General features: G+C 43.8%; 1 protein-coding gene across 4 annotated transcripts in view; it reads left to right on the forward strand.

Annotated features, from left to right (window-relative positions):
* Nucleotides 1-18,462, forward strand: part of nwd2 (NACHT and WD repeat domain containing 2) — a 75,601-nt gene that overhangs the window by 16,198 nt on the left and 40,941 nt on the right. For 2 of the 4 annotated variants that reach the window (XM_086196903.1, XM_086196902.1), the window contains exons 1-3: nucleotides 4,354-4,486; nucleotides 5,265-5,439; nucleotides 17,525-17,613. In XM_086196903.1, coding sequence (XP_086053029.1) covers nucleotides 4,472-4,486; nucleotides 5,265-5,439; nucleotides 17,525-17,613 — 279 coding nt within the window. In that variant the 5' untranslated portion in view covers nucleotides 4,354-4,471. Of the gene's footprint in view, nucleotides 1-2,082; nucleotides 2,523-2,726; nucleotides 2,873-3,712; nucleotides 3,767-4,353; nucleotides 4,487-5,264; nucleotides 5,440-17,524; nucleotides 17,614-18,462 lie in introns of those variants that run through there. The other 2 variants (XM_086196905.1, XM_086196904.1) reach the window with 2 other exon arrangements.

The raw sequence follows: 18,462 nt of genomic DNA on the forward strand, positions 1-18,462 counted from the left end.
TAACGTTCGCTAACGAACAATAGCAATAGCTCAAGTTAGCAGTTGTAGCCTCTTAAATGTTGGTATTGTTGGCGTGTAACATCATCACCAAATGTATGATGATGAGATCGGCCTCATGGCTAGTCTTTCTTATTATTGCTATACCAACTCTGACCACATTTGGTTAGTTGTGTCAACCTGGTAACCAGTAGAATTTAGAATGACAGCAAAACCTACTGACCGGGACCTTTGATGCCTCGTCATACTTCTGTGGAATACTACCATAATCAGTAAGATATTACTCAACAAAGAGTAAATTTAAGTATTACTTTTAAACTAAAGTAACTTGTAATATTGACTGTATTAAATTTTGGCTGTAATTGACCAAACACTGGAGATACAAGTGGATCAAACATCTTGGGTGATTTATTTTTCCTGAATACACAGAGGATTTCCTCTGTCCCACTGCTATAAATCATGCCATAAATAGAAAACAAATACAGTGTAGGGCAGATGCAATTGTTTTTTTTATTGAATGAATATGTAATTTGTCTTTTAAAACAATCCTATTCCTCTCCTATGCAGTTTCATTGCACCCACCAAGTATTTCTTGTGTTCCAAAATTGCTCAATTTAGGAGCGCAGGTGTTCCTCAGGGATAAAAGCAAGGTCCCAGAGGTGCTTTACCTCTTAATTCTGTCTTTTACTGGTGACAAGAGTAGAAGACCATGAGAAACTCCTGTTCCACAGCTCTGATCCCAAGCCTGGTTAATAGGAGGATTATGTCTGAGTCTCTAGTAAGCCAACGCTGCTGGATTTTTACTCTCTTGTAGCCTCGGTATCTCCTGGGTTTAGTTATGAGAGTGGTGTTATCAGATGTGTGAATGTAAACATGGTCTGGAGAAAAATATGGAGGAGGATGTTCAAGTAAAAAAAAAAAAAAAAAAAAAGGATGTCTTTGTGCTTTTTTTTTTCTATCAATTGAACCAAAATTATAGTTGCTCAGGTTTCTGTTAAACCTGTGACTAGGAAGGTGGCAAAGTTAATCTACTTTGCATAAATAAATTGGAAAGTAGCATCTGCTCCTTCTGGAAGCTTGAAATGAGTCAGGAATCCTGAAATGACCAAACCAGAATTTATGAATTTACCTATGTTTTTTCAGATTCATAACAATAAAAAAAAATTGCACGTGGCATCTTTTACATTTCTTATACTTTCCAAAACAAAGAACACTTTAAGATACACAATTTTATGTCATATTTTCATTGTTTTCATATTTCCAGGCATTTTTACACCACGAAATACTCAATGAAATAGTAAATTGTTTCATAAATTTTGGAAGGGGGAAAAAACGGTGAGGTAAATCACCAAATTTCATCAAACCTCACGTGGCTCTGTAACCTTGATCTCAGTCAGCTGACTAGAGGAACCCGGCGAGGGGGGGGGGGCTTCTCAAGTTAATATCGGGGTGCCAACACGAAGCAAACAAAAATAAAAATAGACATCCCCCAACTGACTGCCACTCTCCTGTTATTCCTTTCCAGCTGTTTGGCAGAAATAACCATCCATCACCGGCTGTTGGTGAAGCTCGTGTGTGTCCTTTGTGTCTCTCAGGTGACACATCACATCTTGTCACCACGGTGACTAACGCCAGTGTAGCCCAGGGTTTGGGGGAAGGGAAGACAAGCACACACACACTCACACACACAATGTACCAATAAAACCAACAACTTGCAGTCAGGGTGTGTTTACTCCTGTCAGGGGGGGGCGCCAAGAAGTGGATTTGTGGATGTTGTACGATCGGAGTGTCTGGAATATCTTCTTTTGTCATCATTTCTACACCAACCACTTGATTCCTGACCGTTCACAGAAACACGCCACCTTCCGTGAAGAACGAATATCGATATTTCAATCAAACACTGAAGGTCTTGTTTGATTTTCAGCAGGCAAAAATGCTTTTCTACTCAGCAAAAAAAAAAAAAAAAAAATCCCACAAGCGTCTGGTTTATGTGCGCAGTGAGAAAGGGTTTGACCTCGCATCCTCGTGGCTGTTGTACTGAAGGAAAGTTTAAAAACCTGTGTACTTTTACCACCTTTGCAGATACCGTGGACAGGTGATAGGGCTCAGCTTGAACCGTAGAACATGTCAAAAAAATGACCTGTTTTACCATTTTAACAGGTTTCTAGTAAAATCCTTCACACTCGCAAAGAAAAACCCCCAAAAAACAGTCCTCCTCTGCCACAACATCACGCCAAGAAGCTGTGTAAAGTGCACCCTTCCGTAAGACTGCTGTGCGTTCACCCAGTGCAGGTGCGCCGCTCGTAATTAACTGGCTAGGGGCGGAGGAGGGGGGATTAGGAGAGGAAGCGGAACAATCAAATAAAGAGAGGTCATAACACTGTTGGGAGTGAGGCTCTGGTCCACGGCGCTTCGACTTCGGCTCTTCCCCAGTTCTGGTTCTGGGATGAGCTCGAAGCCCCGCACGCTGCACTGAACGGGGTCGGCTTGATTCCTGGGTCGTCATCAAGCTCCGCAGTAGACCAGTAAGTTACCCTGTACCTAATTATTTAAAATAATGTGTGACATGTGGCACTCTCAGACTTGCTATTGTGTTCACTAGACTTTAAAAATCTATCGGGAGTTAAGTCCATTTTAGGGCACAGTTTGAATATTCTACAACTGTAGCAAGCAAAGATGTTTGTTCCTTTTTAAAAGGCTTTTTTTTAATGTGCTTTACTCTGTAACAGGAAGAGATTTGAGTGACGCCGTTATGGGGAGAGGGGGAAAAAAAAGCATCTGATGAAAAGCAGAGTTGATGTTCGGAGCCAAAGTTCATGTACAGGCCTGAGAGGAAGCTGAGCCAGAGGTTGGAGCACTCTTCATCACACTCAGGGTAAAGCAAGCATTTCTCTGACACAGGGAGTAGTGCTGGTGGTGGTGGAGGGGAATACATGGTTCAGCAGCCCCCCCCCCCCCCCCCCCCTCACAAGAACAGCACTGTAATCAATTCCGTTTAGCACAAATCCAATGCACTTAAACTTCCAACGCGAATAACCAGAGGCTGCGGAGCAGAGGTGCATTTATCGATAAAGCAATTAATTCAAAAGCCATACGACTCCTGGCAGCGAAGGACGTGCTCGCAGGTGAAAGTTAACTCACAAAAGCGAGACGTACTTATAAATCAAAAAGATTATTTCTGTATTTTGGAAGCAGCTGAATGTCAATTTAAAAAAAAACAAAAAACAGTAACTTTGTTTCTTTTAGGTGTAAACTGAGTGTTTATGTTGACAAATGGGACGTTAACATTTTGTGTGCGGCTAGCGTAAGCTTTGCGTTAGCTACTGTTAGCTTAAAATATCAGAAAAGCGGGCAGCTAAAGCTAACCTAGAAGAGACCATAAAGATGTACGGAACCCTGGAACAACCACAAGGAAAGAAAAAAAAATATTTTGAGGTCAGAAGATGTACTTTTTTTCCCAACTATTTAATAAATTTGTGGCCACAAAATGATACGTTAGCCCAAACAGCTTATGAGTTTGTAGTCCTGAGCTGTAGCCTAGCATGCTCTCACGATTGAATCCATTTGTAGCCACAAAGTATTAGCTCCTCCATCCATCCAGCAGGGTACACCCTGGACAGATTGAGTATTGCGCTTTCTAGAATTAATTTGTGGGAACAAAATATATCTTGTGGCCACAAAAATGAATGAATACATATTTTCTCCTTTTGCACAGCTACTCTCCAGGTTCTTCATCGAGACTTTTGGGAATTATTTAGAGTTTATTTGGGTGAGTAAATTTATTCTCTTTGCAGTGAGGCAACTTTAAAATATAGGTAACCACTTTAGTTTATTAATAAAGGTTTGTGTGTGTGTGTGTGTGTGTGTGTGTGGGTGGGTGTGTGTGGTCAAACGTCATTTACGACACCACGCTGCTGACTCGGCGGTCTGGTGTAATTTTAAGGGGACTGGGACAGAACCAGTCTGGCTACTGGAGAGGGAGAGAGACGATCCGGAGCATCCCGAGACTACACCACCGTAAAGTTAGACATTAAAATAAGAGCCTTACCGGAATTGAATATTTACTTTCAAAGTAATAGCGTGACGTCTGGCGGTAGACGACAACGTAAGTACACGGATGTAATGTCGACAGTATGTATTACAGTGGGGACGTGGATGTTTGTGAGGAGCAATAAATCCCTCAAGAGTCTTTGTACTTCACTTTTAATGTTCAACAGCGGTTTTTTTTCCCATAACATCTTTTATTTTGAAAATCCACCCGGTGTCTTGATCCGCTTTTATTTAATACGCCTTCACACGGCTTCCACCCGTCAGAGCTCGGTCGGCTCGCAGAGACAGCAGGATGCCAAGGGGCGCACTCCGGCCGTCCGTTCCACCGTCTCCCGGCGTCACCTCTCGGCCACGGCGACTCTGATGGGCGTTTTTATCGCCTCTTTACGGCCCTCGACGCTTGGATATTCACGGGAGCCTCGAAATGAAGCGAATGAATGTGAGCAACAAGAAGTGTCCTGTTGTTGTGCCCGTCTCCCGGCATCACTAGTAGTCCAGCCCGCTGTGGATGCGGTGCCTCCTCGGTGCTTGTGTGTTTCCAGTGGATTTCACGCACGGCTCACTAAGTGGACTACCCCCAAACTTTCCCCCCCCCCCCCTCCCTTTAGGTTTTTTTGTTGTCTTTTTTCCCCCCTCCTTCCTTAAAACAACAAAAAACTGTGGGGGTTTTTTTTGTTTTGTTTTTTTGACTGACAGATTTTAGGAACTCCGGAGAAAAAGCAGCGACTTCTGCTCCTGGTGGAATAACCACATTTCTTAGCGGTTATTCGCCCCGACAAGCATCTTCTCTGGGGTGGGAATACTACGGATGCTTGCCTTTGCTCGTCTATTCCAGTTGTGTATCGTCTCGTTGTGTTTTGTCTGCCTGTCCCTCACACACACACTGGCATGAACATTCATGAATGCGTCCAAGGACATGTATACAAATTACGCATGCACCATGACGGTAGTAGGCTGTGCGTAATATCCTATTTTTATAATACCCCCCCCCACCACATGAATGTAACACCCTCATTCATTCGTCTTCATAACTTGAATGGTGTGTGTGTGTTTGAGAGAGTGAGAGTGTGTGTGTGTGTGGATCATTGAGGGAATCAGCGCGCAAGCATCTGTCCATGTGCTTCCATGCGTGTGCGCATCTGGCCGCGCTATAACACCCCCTCCCTCCTCCTCCTTCCCTCCGCCCAATCCCTCCTTCCGTGTGTTTCTGTGCACAGCCACGCTGGAAGTCACCCCCCACCATGTGGCCGTCGGGAGCGGGGAGCAGGCAGCCCTGCCCGCGGGAGTCGGCGCTGCGCCGGGCAGCAGTCAGCGGCAACATCCTCGCCCTGCCGCCGCACCATGTCCCCACTGGTCGCAGTGTCCGGGTCTTCATCTGTTCCAACCCCGATGGTAAGACGTCTCCCACCACCCCCACCCCAACTCCCCTCCACAACACTCTTCTCAAGCTTCCAGAGATTATACTTGTGACCCCTGTAAAGGACGTGGCTGTTACACTTTTAGGAGGAAAATAACTGCACAACATTCTCTTCAAGGTGAGAAAGTCAGGAGGAATAATCAGAGGTGAAATTTGCATCAGCTTGCTTAAGTGTTGTAAAGTATTTCAGGTGAAGTGAAGCACAGAGTTCACGTATTGACAGCACATCAAGCCAGTGTGTCACTCTTAGGTGTCCACAACTGATAAGGTTCATTTCTGAAAGCAATACTGTCTCGTTGTTGACACGTCGTTAGAAAATGTGGAATTACTGTGTTCGTCCGAGTAAGACTGGACTTTTACAATACAGCTGACTCTGATTTTAAGAAATTAGATGTTGTGTTATGGGAATCAAATTACTCCATCATCTATACGCTTTAGCCGGCCCTTGGTGGGCCTGGCATTCTGTGTGTGTCCCGTAGGCAAAACTATGTTGCAGCTAGGTTTTTCTTGACAGCGAGACAAACTTTGTGCAGTCTCAGCTCAAGGAGTTGTTCCTTGGTGTGCCACCAGCTGTAAGAGGGCGTGCCACCCCTCGCCGTTCTGGAGGTGGACATACTTCTGTGAACGAATCGATTCTTTCCCAGTCAGGTGTACTGGGACAACGACAGTGGTCCAAATGAAAAGTCTAATCCTTTGCTCAATTCAACTGTGCTTGGAAATGTCGTGCTTTTTAAAGTTGCACTGAGATACTTAAATGAGGGGATTGGGGATCAAATTACTTCTGCGCTTGTACGCTTTCACTGGCCTCTGATTGTCCTCGGCATTCTGGACTTGTTCCGTATGTCTGGTTACGATGTTCAACCTGGTCGTCAAACAGTCAAAACCACGACGAAAACACCAGGCTTTAATAGACCTTGAATTTAAATTGTCTGCTGTTCCACCAGGATGCTGCTTGCTAACTTGTTTAGTGTATGATGCACAAAAGGTGAAGTTTGCCCTGAAGGGTTTGTGCCAGGAAGCCTCTTTTTACTTCGGTCAGCGAGAGGTTAAGTTAAGGAAAAACAAACTGGTTCAGGTGGACGTAGAACCTCTCCCAAAGGTTTTCTGCGAGAAAAAAAAGCGGCTGAGGGCCTTTGAGGCACACTTCTGCCACCTACTGTTGCGAAGGCGAATATGCTACAACGATGAAATTGTTTATTGTACACTGGGACAATAACAACCCCCCCCCCCCCCCAAAAAAAATGGCCTTACCAAGCTGGAAGTATAGCTCCAACTGTGCACACGAACACACTGTGTGACCTTTAAAGATCCTGCTACCCTGGTGGCACTGCTCAAAATTATCTTAAATTTGGTTCCATTAATCCATGTGACAGCTCCAATAACACTACAACAGATTGCTTTCAGTACCGAGAGCATGGTGTGAGCCGAGTGCAAGACAGTTGGGTCGTGAGGGAGACACCCAGTCGCAGATTTGTATTTAAATATGCCCTCTGGGCTGGAGGGTAAAAATAGGCTGAGTAAAACTGGAGTAAACAAGGCGAGGGAAGTAGAGTAGGCTAGCAGAGAGAGGGAGACACGGAGGGCATGCCAGGATTAAAAAGACAGGTTTTGTTGACATAGAAGTGTCATTTTCTTAACCTCGCTAAGTTAAATGCCGTGGACCTAAAAAAATGGACAAATTGACCTCAGATTATTACGGCCTGCACAAAAGGGTGGAAAATCCGGAAATTGTTTCGCCACCTGTGGCTGACTCATTCATTCAGAATATCCAGTCACAGCAGCAGGAGTTAAACGCTCCGATCTCCACGTGGAGGGGGAAAAAAATGATGAGGGGAGTACACCTCTGCTCATGGAAGGACACACAAACACACACACACACACTCAGCTGTTCCTGACAAAAGTGGTAATTATGAACTGCTGTTTTCCGTGATGCCAGGTGCCATAGTTATCCGGTGCCTCGTCCGAATAATGAAGCCATCAAGGTGCACTCTCTCGTCTAACATCACACAGCTGAATCCTCCATCAGACTGAATCAAAGACATGGACGTGGCCACACTGACATCCTGTTTTCAAACCGTCCTATTTTGGCCATCTTCATTTTCTGGAGAAAATTTCGGTGCTGGGGAGGAAGAGCGCGGCTTTGCCTCTACACGGGCTGGCAGTGAGTTTTCAATCAGGTTATTTGTTGAATTGGCCAATAATTAACAATATGAACATCATGGTGTCAGTCATGAGTTGGAAGTCTTTTTCTAAGCAGCATGAACTTGTTAGTCAGAAATTTTTTTGAGGTAACAATTCAGTTGGAAGGTCATGGAGTCGCCTCCTGCTGGCGAGGAGAGAGAACGCAAGTTGAAGGAACACCCAGGTTGGCTTTTTCCTTCGAACCATCAAAGGCCAGTAGTGTAGTTTCCCCATTCACAAGAACAAAGTATATTATTTTTTAGGATGCGCGTGGAGGTTTGTGTACAGGGTTGTTTTGTCAGTGACCAGGTATGCCACCAGTTTTAGTCTGAATTAAGGCTTAGCATTGCCAAAGATGATTGTGATAAAAAAATATATATATTTAAGCCAAAGCTGTTTTCCCTATATCAAAATGAAAGGGGGTGGAGCCAAGCCATTTTCCAGTTCTGACACACCGGCTCAACCATGCAAGATGGATAGCATCTCTGATTGCCCATAAATTCATTTTTGGAATTTATAATAATTATATGCTTGCAAACTTCCTCTCATATCTGAAAAGCAAACCCAGAGTGAAAGCGCTTTGAACCTGCAAAAAACCTGAGTAAGTACGACGAAGTGCTTCAGGTTTGAGTGACTGCAGGTGCTGCCATCTAGTGGCAGAAATCACAAATCAAGATGCCAAAAGCTCACATTTGAGTTGTCAAAGCAGGAGTCCACAAACCTGGCTACATCCCCACTTCCCCCGGTGACCATGTCCAAGTATCCTTGAGCAAAACACCGAACCCCTGATTGCTCCTGGTGGCCCTGTGATGGACTGGCGACCCGTCCAGGGTGAACCCCACCTCTCGCCCAATGTCAGCTGGGAAAGCCCCCCCCCCCCCCCCCCATGACCCTTAACAGATAAGTGGTATAGAAAATGGATGGATGGCTGGATGGACAGTCTACTGACAGCATAAACCATAAACTCTGGTAACCCTTCTTTTCCTTTCAGCACCATTTTCTTCTACACTCTTTGCTTCTCGGGCACCGAGAGCACCTTTACGCTGCGCTCCGGAATATTTCCGTAGAAGCTTTTGACTTGCAAGCTTTTTTTGCAGTATGGGAATAGTTCTTAACGTTGACCGCTCATGTGCCCTGTATTCTCAACTCCAAGCAGGGAATAAAGCAGAATAAATGTGAAGCAGTTGCTGACAAACAGTTTAATGTGGCGCGTAACATTATGATGCCACTGTCTGTAACACTACACTCTTGAAGGGTGAACAAAGCTACCTGCAACAATAATCACACCCTCATAACAGCAATACTTCACTTTTTTATTGTGCCTGTACGACTGAGAGACCTCTTGGCTTTGATCTACAGCTTCCAGAGTTTTATGTGCGCTGTGGTTATGGTGTTGGCTCCACTGAATATACTGACACTATTGCACTTAATCAAAGCCCAGATACAACACACTCCCACTGCTGTATTCAGCTCGGCGGACCTCTGCTAAGTTTGCTTGTGTTGTCTAAAAAGACATTGGTGTGAGTCTGAATGCCGGAGAAGGGTTCTTTTCTCGGAGGAATTTAATGGAGTGGTTTGTCGACGCAATATTGGTTGCTTCAAAAAGGAATGGAGAAAAAAAAGGACAGTGCACACGAAAGAAACAGAAGCTGAACATCATACTAAAAAAAAAAAAACAAGAAATTGAAAAGAATGAAGTTCCTTACTGATGAAGATAATTAAATGAAAGACTCTTTTCCCACTTTGAGTCCAAAGGAACCAATGGACCGCAGTTAATCATGTGATCAGTGCAGTTAGTCAGCAGGATGATGCAAGAAATTATCAGGCTGATTCTCACCAAACTTGGTGGCAGGTTGTGGTATAGGCCAAGGAAGACCCCGTAAAATCCGAAGGGGCAGATCTTTTTCTTTACCAAAATGAAAAAAATTGCCTCTGTTTTTGAATTTGGTTTTTGTTGAGATCTTCGACACCTGTCTATCAGTAAGATGCCGTGATGGAGGTGTGCCCTCTCGTCAGGACTATGAATTATTAACACTTAACATGCACATGTGGTCGGGGAGTGAATAGATAGGTGCTCTTAACATGAGACAGAAGGTACCACCGTGTCAGCATCAGTATTAGTGGGTAATACAGGTCAAGTGAGTAATCGTTGGATGTGCGATTTACATCTGACTGATAAGCTGAGATCACTTTTGCAGCTGGATTGGTGGTCTGGTCGATGGCGAGCACAGGCGCTAATCCTGCACATAAACAGAAACCACAATCCAGCAACATAAAGGGTATTCTAACGTGTTTGCTAAAACGTAAGCCACTAATTTGAGTGGATTTACATCCTCCTACCATGATGTTAATGAGTCACTCAACTTCTTGGCTCGGGTGGATGAATCTGAATGTGTGTGTGGCCGCAGCCGATCAATTAAATTCCCGCTATCAGTTCTTGCCAGTAGCCAGACGTTAACAACAAACCAGAGAAAAGCTTGACAAGATTTATTTTTACTGTATTTCTCTTTCCAGCTTGGTGCATTATGCAGCCGTGCTCATTTGTCAATATGTGTGTGTTCATGGATATCCCCATTGGACAACTCCATTACCTACATCTAGCCACCTACGGGCGGTTTGGCATCGCTTGTGTGCTACAGGCAACTGCAATCATTTAAGCTGTTTAAACTTGATAAAAGCAGGGGGCCCGAGGGATGGGACGCTTGGAATCATCCACCCTTCCAATGCACATCACCACAGAGGCCTTAATTACATTACACTCAACAATGATTGCTTTTGTTCCTGTTTTTGCATATATATGTGCTGCTGTAGGTCGTTACCCCAGATTTCTATGCTTCAGTGTGTGTGGTGAACAAGAACGAGTAGAATGGGTTCGGCGGGGAGGGAGAAGGGAGAGATGACAGGTGGAGAAACATTGTCAAGGGTGGCTTTTGTTTAATAAATTAGCTCTCTGGGGGCTGGTAAGTGCCGGATTTTTGGACGAGCCCGGCTTCGTTCTGCGGCATGGGAAGTTTATGGCGTGTGCTAGCGAGCTGATTCCGTCGTCTGCCTCTTGGCCTCCATTCTTGTCCTGATGGTGGGGGAGAGGTATTGGGCCTAGTTTGGCAGAAGTTTTGAGTTTTTTTAGAGTGCTGGGGAGCAATTCTTTTTGCCTGATATTAGACAGAATTGTCAGCTTGTGACACTCCATCTTCTGTCTGACATCGTCCCCACTCTAACTGATTTCCATGGGGTAGGGCGGAACTGGAACTGCCTGAATCTACATCATTTTAATGTCGACACTCATGGGCAGTCATGTCATCGTACTGGTTTTGCCAGGAGTGGATTGAAGCGAACTAAATGCCAGGTTGAATACTGCATTTGTCTCACTCGTGGCACTGATCAGATCAGATCTCTTATTTTTGGACTAAGGTAACCGCCATTTCATGTCATGATGCCAGACAACTCAGTGGAATTGGTGGTTTCAAAGGTTTGGAGCCAGCCAAGCAATCTTACACCCCAAGGATGTTATTCTGACAAATTCAGCAGTTGCACTCTGGTCCAACTCCCTGGTGTGCAAGCCGTCTGATGACTGCAAAAATATTTCATCTGGGAATGAGGTTGTTGATAAGAAACAGCCTGCTACAAGATACACCTGAGTACAATTACATAGCAATTATCTGTTTGGGACGAAGATGCAGTAATTAATTTCTAGAAAAGGAGTGTGATGTAAAAATGGTTTCTGACTTATTAGGCTTATTTAACTGTACTGAAACAGTATAAATTGTACCAGTGAAATTCTAAAATAGTTAAAACCATGGAAGCAAACCTGAGGAAAAGGCTGGAGGGCACATTGAGTCTCCATGGGTGCGCATGGGGAACTGGACAGGGAACGAGCAAATGGACAGCTAAATGGAAAGTTGCTCAGTGGCACACAAAGCAAAACATTTTGTGGTTTGCAGCTATGAAGAAAATCCTAGTGTACATCTTCTCTGGGCCACGCTGAAAAATAGAGCAAGTGCACTTGAGACTCGGCTTTGCTGAGCCTTCCAACTTCCAGTTTAACTCTGTGAACTTGAATGAGGATAAAATAATTAAATGTTGTGGCTCTTCTAGACTTTAAAAATGTTATCAGAACCAAACAGATCAAAATATAGGAGTTGAATGAGCCTTTTTGAAACTTGGAAAAAAAATGTATCCACCACCTCGCAAAATGACGAATGATGGACACTGTACTTGTTAATGCATGGTTTTGCCTGCTTGGAAAAGTTTCTTCAAAAGTCAGATTTTTCCTGTATCCAGGTCTTAGCAAACACCAATGGGACACTCTAGATGATCATCGTCTCGCATAGGACTGAGGGGCGTACATATAAAACTGAACACGAGTGCATGAAAACAAGTGGCTGGGAAATTAAACAAAAAGGCAGGAATAAAAGTAACAAGTCCACAATGAAACAAAAAACAATGAAATTAATTGACATGACTGCTATTAAACATTTTATCATGACAACATTTTTATCTTTATTTCCGTGGTTACCTCTTGTCTTTTCATGCCAACTGCAGCAGCCTTCATGGCTCAGAGTAAATGGGATTTTCTAATGCGATCTGTGTTTTTGAGGCAAAAGCCCCTTGGGTGACTTTTGAGGCAACAGTTGCCAGCACAGATGTTACCCAATGAACTTATAGTACATTTAAATGCTAGGTAGATTAACATCTCTTCAGCGTGCAGCCACTGTTATTCAATCAAATACAAATTAGGTTACTGGAAGAGAGCTGGGAGTTCCCAATCCCTGTTATATTCAGTCCCATGACAGCTGGTACAGATGGTGGCACAATAACCTCCAGAGGCATCTGATGTGGATTTCTTTCATTCAGAATCAGTGGTATTCAGAAAACCTGTAGGTCTCCCTGTGCTCAGGAAGTGCAGGAACATCTGGCCTTTATGGATGGCTGATTTACACAGCCGCAGTTTGCCTTCAGCGTCTTCCAGGTCATTCGGTATTGATTTGCTCACTGACTTTGGGTTTGCATCCTTGTGGTGCAGGTCCAGATCTGCACATTAAACCATTTGTGTAGCACACTGGATCACAGGAGCTTTTCCTGCAAAAGACTCATGACAAAAACGTTTGTGGTCTGTAATGATGGATTTTAGACGGTTCTTTTTTGAAAGACGAGCCACAATGAAACATAGAATGGCAGGACGATTGATTTGACAGAAGAAGTCAGAGCTACATTCTAACTAGAGGAGGAACTACCTAATTATTTTCATTATTGACTCATCTATTGATTAATCAATAATTTAGTCTGTGAATGTTATTGAATGGTGGGAAATGTCCCTTGTAATTTTTGGGTGATGTGAAACAAGGCATCCACAATGGTATTATGGTATTTACCCGGCATGGTGGTGCAGTGGTCAGCACTGTCGCTTCACATTAAGAAGGTTCCGGGTTTGAGTCCCAGCTCTGTGTGGAGTCTCCATGTTCTCCCTGTTCCTGCGTGGGTTCTCTCTGGTACTCCAGCTTCCTCCACAGTCCAAAGACATCAAGAGGGACCAGGTTAATCCAGACTCTAAATTGACCGTAGGCGTGGCTGGGAGAGCCAATGGTTGTCTGTCTATATGTGTTTGCCCTGCCATGGACTGGCGACCCGTCCAGGGGGAACCCTGCCACTCACCCGAAAGCCACTGGGATAGGCTCCAACCCCCATCCCACCCCCCACGACCCTTGATAGGATAAGCGGAGGAAAATGGATGGATGGATTATGAAACAAATACACAAATAGCATACAGTGGTGTTACACACTTGTAAAAGGTCATGCCTTTTACAGTGACCTTTGACCACCAAAATCCCAGTGGAGGTTTGTTCCACATAAAAAAAAAAAAAATTCCCTCCAAGTGTCCCTGAGATATTGCATTCACAAGAGAGGGTCTGATAGTTTTCACGTGAGGTCACTACGACCTTTGACAACGAGAATTTTTCATTTCATCCTTGATGCCTAGTGGACATTTGTGCCATATTTGAAGAAATTCCCTTAATTCTTCCTTGAGATTTAACAAGAATGGGACAGATGGACTGACATAATGCTGGCATGGACATATAAAAAAGGAAGATAATGTTTGGCTTTTAAATGAAACATGAATTCACAGACATTTCCATACAGTAGCAGTCGGTATGTCCCAGTAATGTTCAATTTACTTAGGCACTTGTCATGAGGATTCTGCTTTGCTCTCTTTCAATCAATTGTTTAATAAACAGCCATGCATACCAAGTGCTTCCCAAGTGTCAGTTGGTGTCTCTTGATGTGAGCCGAGTGATTGCTTTCTCAGAGCCTGGTTGATGAGACTTGGAGAAGGCAGCTGGAGAATGACCGCTGTCTTGAGGAATGAAGGGCTGGTTGAAGCAATGTCAGATATAATATTTGTTAGCCGCAGTTGCTTCAGTACCGGGGAGAGCTCAAACGATCGGTCGATGTATTTGAATATTAGTCGAGGAAAAAGATTCGCTCTTCGTGTTGTTGCTGACAGTTGGTCTCCTGTGGTCATTACAGGCTCTGGTTGCCATGGTAAACTTTTTATATAATCCCATTTTTATCATCTGTCAGTCAATGGTATCCTTCCCTCCCATTGGTTGTCCCCTCAAATCGCTCAAAGTTTTTTCTTATTCAATACCTACACTTAATTTCACCTACAATTAGCAGAAGGTCATCAGCGTATGTGTGTTTGTGCATTAGAAGAGTACCTCAGAAACTAATGGAGGAATTTTGGTGTAAAGATGGGTAGCATTATAAAGACATACACATAATTTAACTCTTGAACTCACTCTGGATCAAATGGCTGATCCTGAAGGCTCTCCCAGGCCACTGACAGTTATAGCGTTATAGGTTTTAGCGGTATTTCTGGATGATATGTCAGACTAATTTCAACCAAGTTTGTGATGAAGAAGAGGATCTCTTTTCTTCTTATTCCGGAGATAATCTTTATCATATTCAGATGACCTATTTTCAGGATAATGGAGGTGAGTGCTCAGCTCCCAGAGATGGTATGGATTGTGTTCTGGATCCATGAGTCCTTTTGTTGGCGTTTGTGAAGAAATCTTAGGAGTGGATTTTGACGAACTGTCGTTGCCCAGAGTTTCAGAATTTCATTGAAATTTTGTGGTCTCTGACTGCCACATTGATGCTGCTGTGCATGCAATTTCATCTTGGATGCCTTTTGCACTATTTTCATCTAATTTAGACTAAACGGTGAAAAGAATTATTAATTGGCATCCAATCCATGAATAGATTAAAAAGAAAGAGACAAAGAAGCAGGACTGTTTGACTATATCTCTCTGTTCAATTGTCCGCCCATAAGTTCCTTAAAGGAAAGAAAAGGATGGAGAAAAAAGAGAGCTGACAGGGCACATCTGAAAGGAAAGCTAGATTGGTCGGCACTATTGAAATAAACAGATTGGAAAATTGGAGGGAGGGACACACTAAGAGACAAAGAGGGCGAATCTAACATCGAGTCTTTGTTCTATTGCATGTGGGTGTGCACACACAAAAATACATCAGGCTGCCATAACTCATCAAGGAAAAAAAAGAAAAAAAAAGGGGAGGGTGGAGGGAGGCTTCTTGCCGTTATCAGCAAAAACAAACACAGTTTAGTCTGTCAGGTCACATCGAGACACAGCACAGCAAGATGCAGATTTGGATTGCACTTGCTGTCCACCATTCACCACTTCCAAAACAGATAAAACAGGTTTAATCGAAATTCGATAAAAGCTGTCACCTGAGTTAGCACAGCCGATTGCTGTACTGTAATCTATCACAGAGCTCCTCTGCCATTTATTTTATTTGCATACTATCACAGCTTTTGATATGACATTTTACTGGGTAGCTGTGGGCAGATACATGTACGGACACGGCCCGAAGCCTTGCTAAAGATAGATGAGGGGAAGATATGTCAGACTAAATTTGCGGGCCCCTCTCTCGGTTAGTGGCTGAAGGGCTGCCCAGCATGTGTGTGCTGCAAGTTAGCGACTCACAGGTCTCTCTGTTGGGCATGTTCTGTTTTTAACTATCCATCCACACCCTTCAGAAAAAAGAAAACTGAGGGAGAAAGAGACTGGGCTTGTCCAAATACATTACAGTAACCATTTGGAAGACAGTGGAAAAGAGGAGGGGTGGAAGGAAAGTGGGACACAACAACAAGCCGTGGGCACTCACTGTGCGACACCTCAACTGTCCAATATGATCACTGCCTTTGGGAGGCTGGTTAATCACACGTTGGACGGAAGAGACAGCCTCTGCACTTGTTCTTCTAGGTAACTGTATATCTGTAGGACTAAATTATATAGTATATACAGATTGATGCGCTGACGGTGTTCATCAATAGCAGAAAACTGATTTCCAACCCCTTTGTTTGTTTGTTTTTTAAATAAACATATTATTTTCTGCTGCATGATGGATTAATTTTGTTAATCGGGCTTTTGATTTGTTAGCTTTGAGAAAGTTGTTTTCGGTATGAATAATGCATCATTATTCAGCTGCTGTCCCAATTACCCAAATAGTTATGCCCATGAAAAAAAAAAAAACCAAACACTGTTTGGGTAGAAACACCCCCTGGACTCAAACTGAGTTTTCATGAGGTGTTCTTTTGTTGTTGTTGTTGTTGTTGTTGTTTTTTGGGGAGGGGGGATATCTAGACATTAAAAAACATGGACATATTTGGATTGACCATTGCAGGCTACCCCAGTCTTTGTCTGTCTGTCTTTGCTTTTGGAGATTGTTTAGCTAATGTAATAATGTTGGCCAAAATGAAGGAATCTGTTTGGAGGTTTAATTTTTCCTAACTACGTCCAGACAGATGAGCGATTTCGACTGGTGACATACCTCTAGAAAACTCATGAGGACTATCTGACTCCTGTACAAAGCTTTTTAGTTTTCCATAGAAGTGAGTCACCTGTTTGGGAAATATTCTCATTCCTTAAAGGAACTGAAGTAAAGAAAGGTAATGGTGTGACTGTCATGTCTGCCGGTTTGGCTTGAGGAGAATTAAGAACTCGATTGAAGAGAAAGTTAATTAGCAAATTTCATAACGTGTTGAAATGTTTTAAAGACGTACTCCCAAGCAAGGTGTCCCAGACACATCCAACGGGGTGGAGGACAGGGGGCAGACAGAGGACCAGGCGTAGGGATTATATAGCCACGCGAGCTTGGGAATGTTTAGGAATCCCTCAGTCAAAGCTGGCTAATGTAGTGAGGGAAAGGGAAGTCTGGGGTCCCCCACTGGAACTGCTACCTCTGGGACCCGACCTCGGATAAGCAGGTGAAGATAGATGGGACAATTTGTAGGTACTCTTAACAAGCTGGTGCGTTTTATTCCACGTTCTGCAACAATAGAGGGAGGACTGCCAAAGAGTCGGGTTGGTCACTCCTATTGGAATTTTTTTTTTAAAAAAGCACATTTTTGTCAATTTACTTTCCAGTGGTCATGACCTTTGGGTTGACAATCCGCTCACGGAAGTGAATAAAATGAGTTGTTTGATGGGATGGCCAGGCAGGCTGCTGCCCCCTGGTGCTGTGTTGACTCACTCTTGCAGGATGAAGAGTGAGATCGATCACTCGTCATGGGCCGTTACCACAGTTTCTATGAATCCTGCAAGAGCGTTGCTGTACTGCTCAAGGTCAATGCCACCAGTACTCACTTTTGCCAAGTAATGGGCTCTGGAGAGGGACTGATGTAGTTACAGTGACTCGGCCTGTGCTAGCTTGGTTTGGTGCTTACAAATTGCGCCTTAGAAATATTTCTTTCATAGAACTAGGCAGTATTTCCACAGTGCTCTTGCTTTTAGTCACATGGGAGTAACAGATAATAGCTTTTTGTGTGAAGAAAACTTCAGGTGGCTCTTTTGTTTCCAGACACAGAGGCAGAGAGGAATGCACTGAAAGAGCACGTCTACCCCAAACTACGAGACTTCTGCAGGGAGAACTATGGGATTGAATTCCAGGTAAGAAACTACTTTATTCTGCCTTCATGTTTCCTTTGATTTGTTTAACTGTGTTACGTTCCCCTTGTTTCAAAGAGCTGTAACTTGTGGAGTAGTTACTGACTGTGAAATGCCTCAAACGTACATCATGGCTTACACAGCCATCAATGCCTTGAGGGGCTGCCTGAGCTGAATGCGGTGGTCCCTCTCCTTTTAACGGGACAGAAGGCCGGAGAGATAAGGGGTCTGCTGGTGAAGGCTGGCACAAATCTAACTGTGATGTGAGGGCTCTCCTTTTGTTGTTGTCTGAGAACGTTTGCATTCTCGCTGCGGTGTCCGCCGATCGAGACCATTTGCATTGCAAATCGACATCAGTGTTCATGGAAAGATTTCTATCAGAGGTTTGTTTGTTCAACAAATCCAAGAGAGCCCTGGAGTCAGTAGGAGATTTCTACCAAAGATAGTTCCTGGAAGGAAGAGAGGAATTTGTGTCTGATGTGAGAGATGTGTGACCCCTGAATTGTTAGTCGGCGTGCTGTCTGTAGATAATTCTCACTTCATGATTAGAATGTTTGCCCGAGTGTGAATGCAAATTTGATGGACTTTTGTCAGCTCAGCTCAGAGTTTGAATCTGTGATTCTACATTTACTTATTCATATTTCTGGTTCTCTTCTTCTGGCAGGGTGTCAATGGTCTTTAAACCATTTGGTAAAATACTGATTGGGGTCAGTCCCCGGATCATTTTCACCGTGTTTCATGTCTGCACCTTGAGCCCCCTGCTGTCACCAGCTGGCTAGAGGTGGAGGAGTGTTTAGGCAAGAATCAGCAGCAAGATGGCGGCTCGCACAGACGCAGCGGCTTCTAGTTCTC

Source organism: Aulostomus chinensis, chromosome 24, assembly GCF_037954235.1.
Source record: "Aulostomus chinensis isolate RoL2024-O1b breed Wild chromosome 24, RoL_Achi_v1.0, whole genome shotgun sequence".
NCBI classification, from domain to species: Eukaryota; Metazoa; Chordata; class Actinopteri; order Syngnathiformes; family Aulostomidae; genus Aulostomus; species Aulostomus chinensis.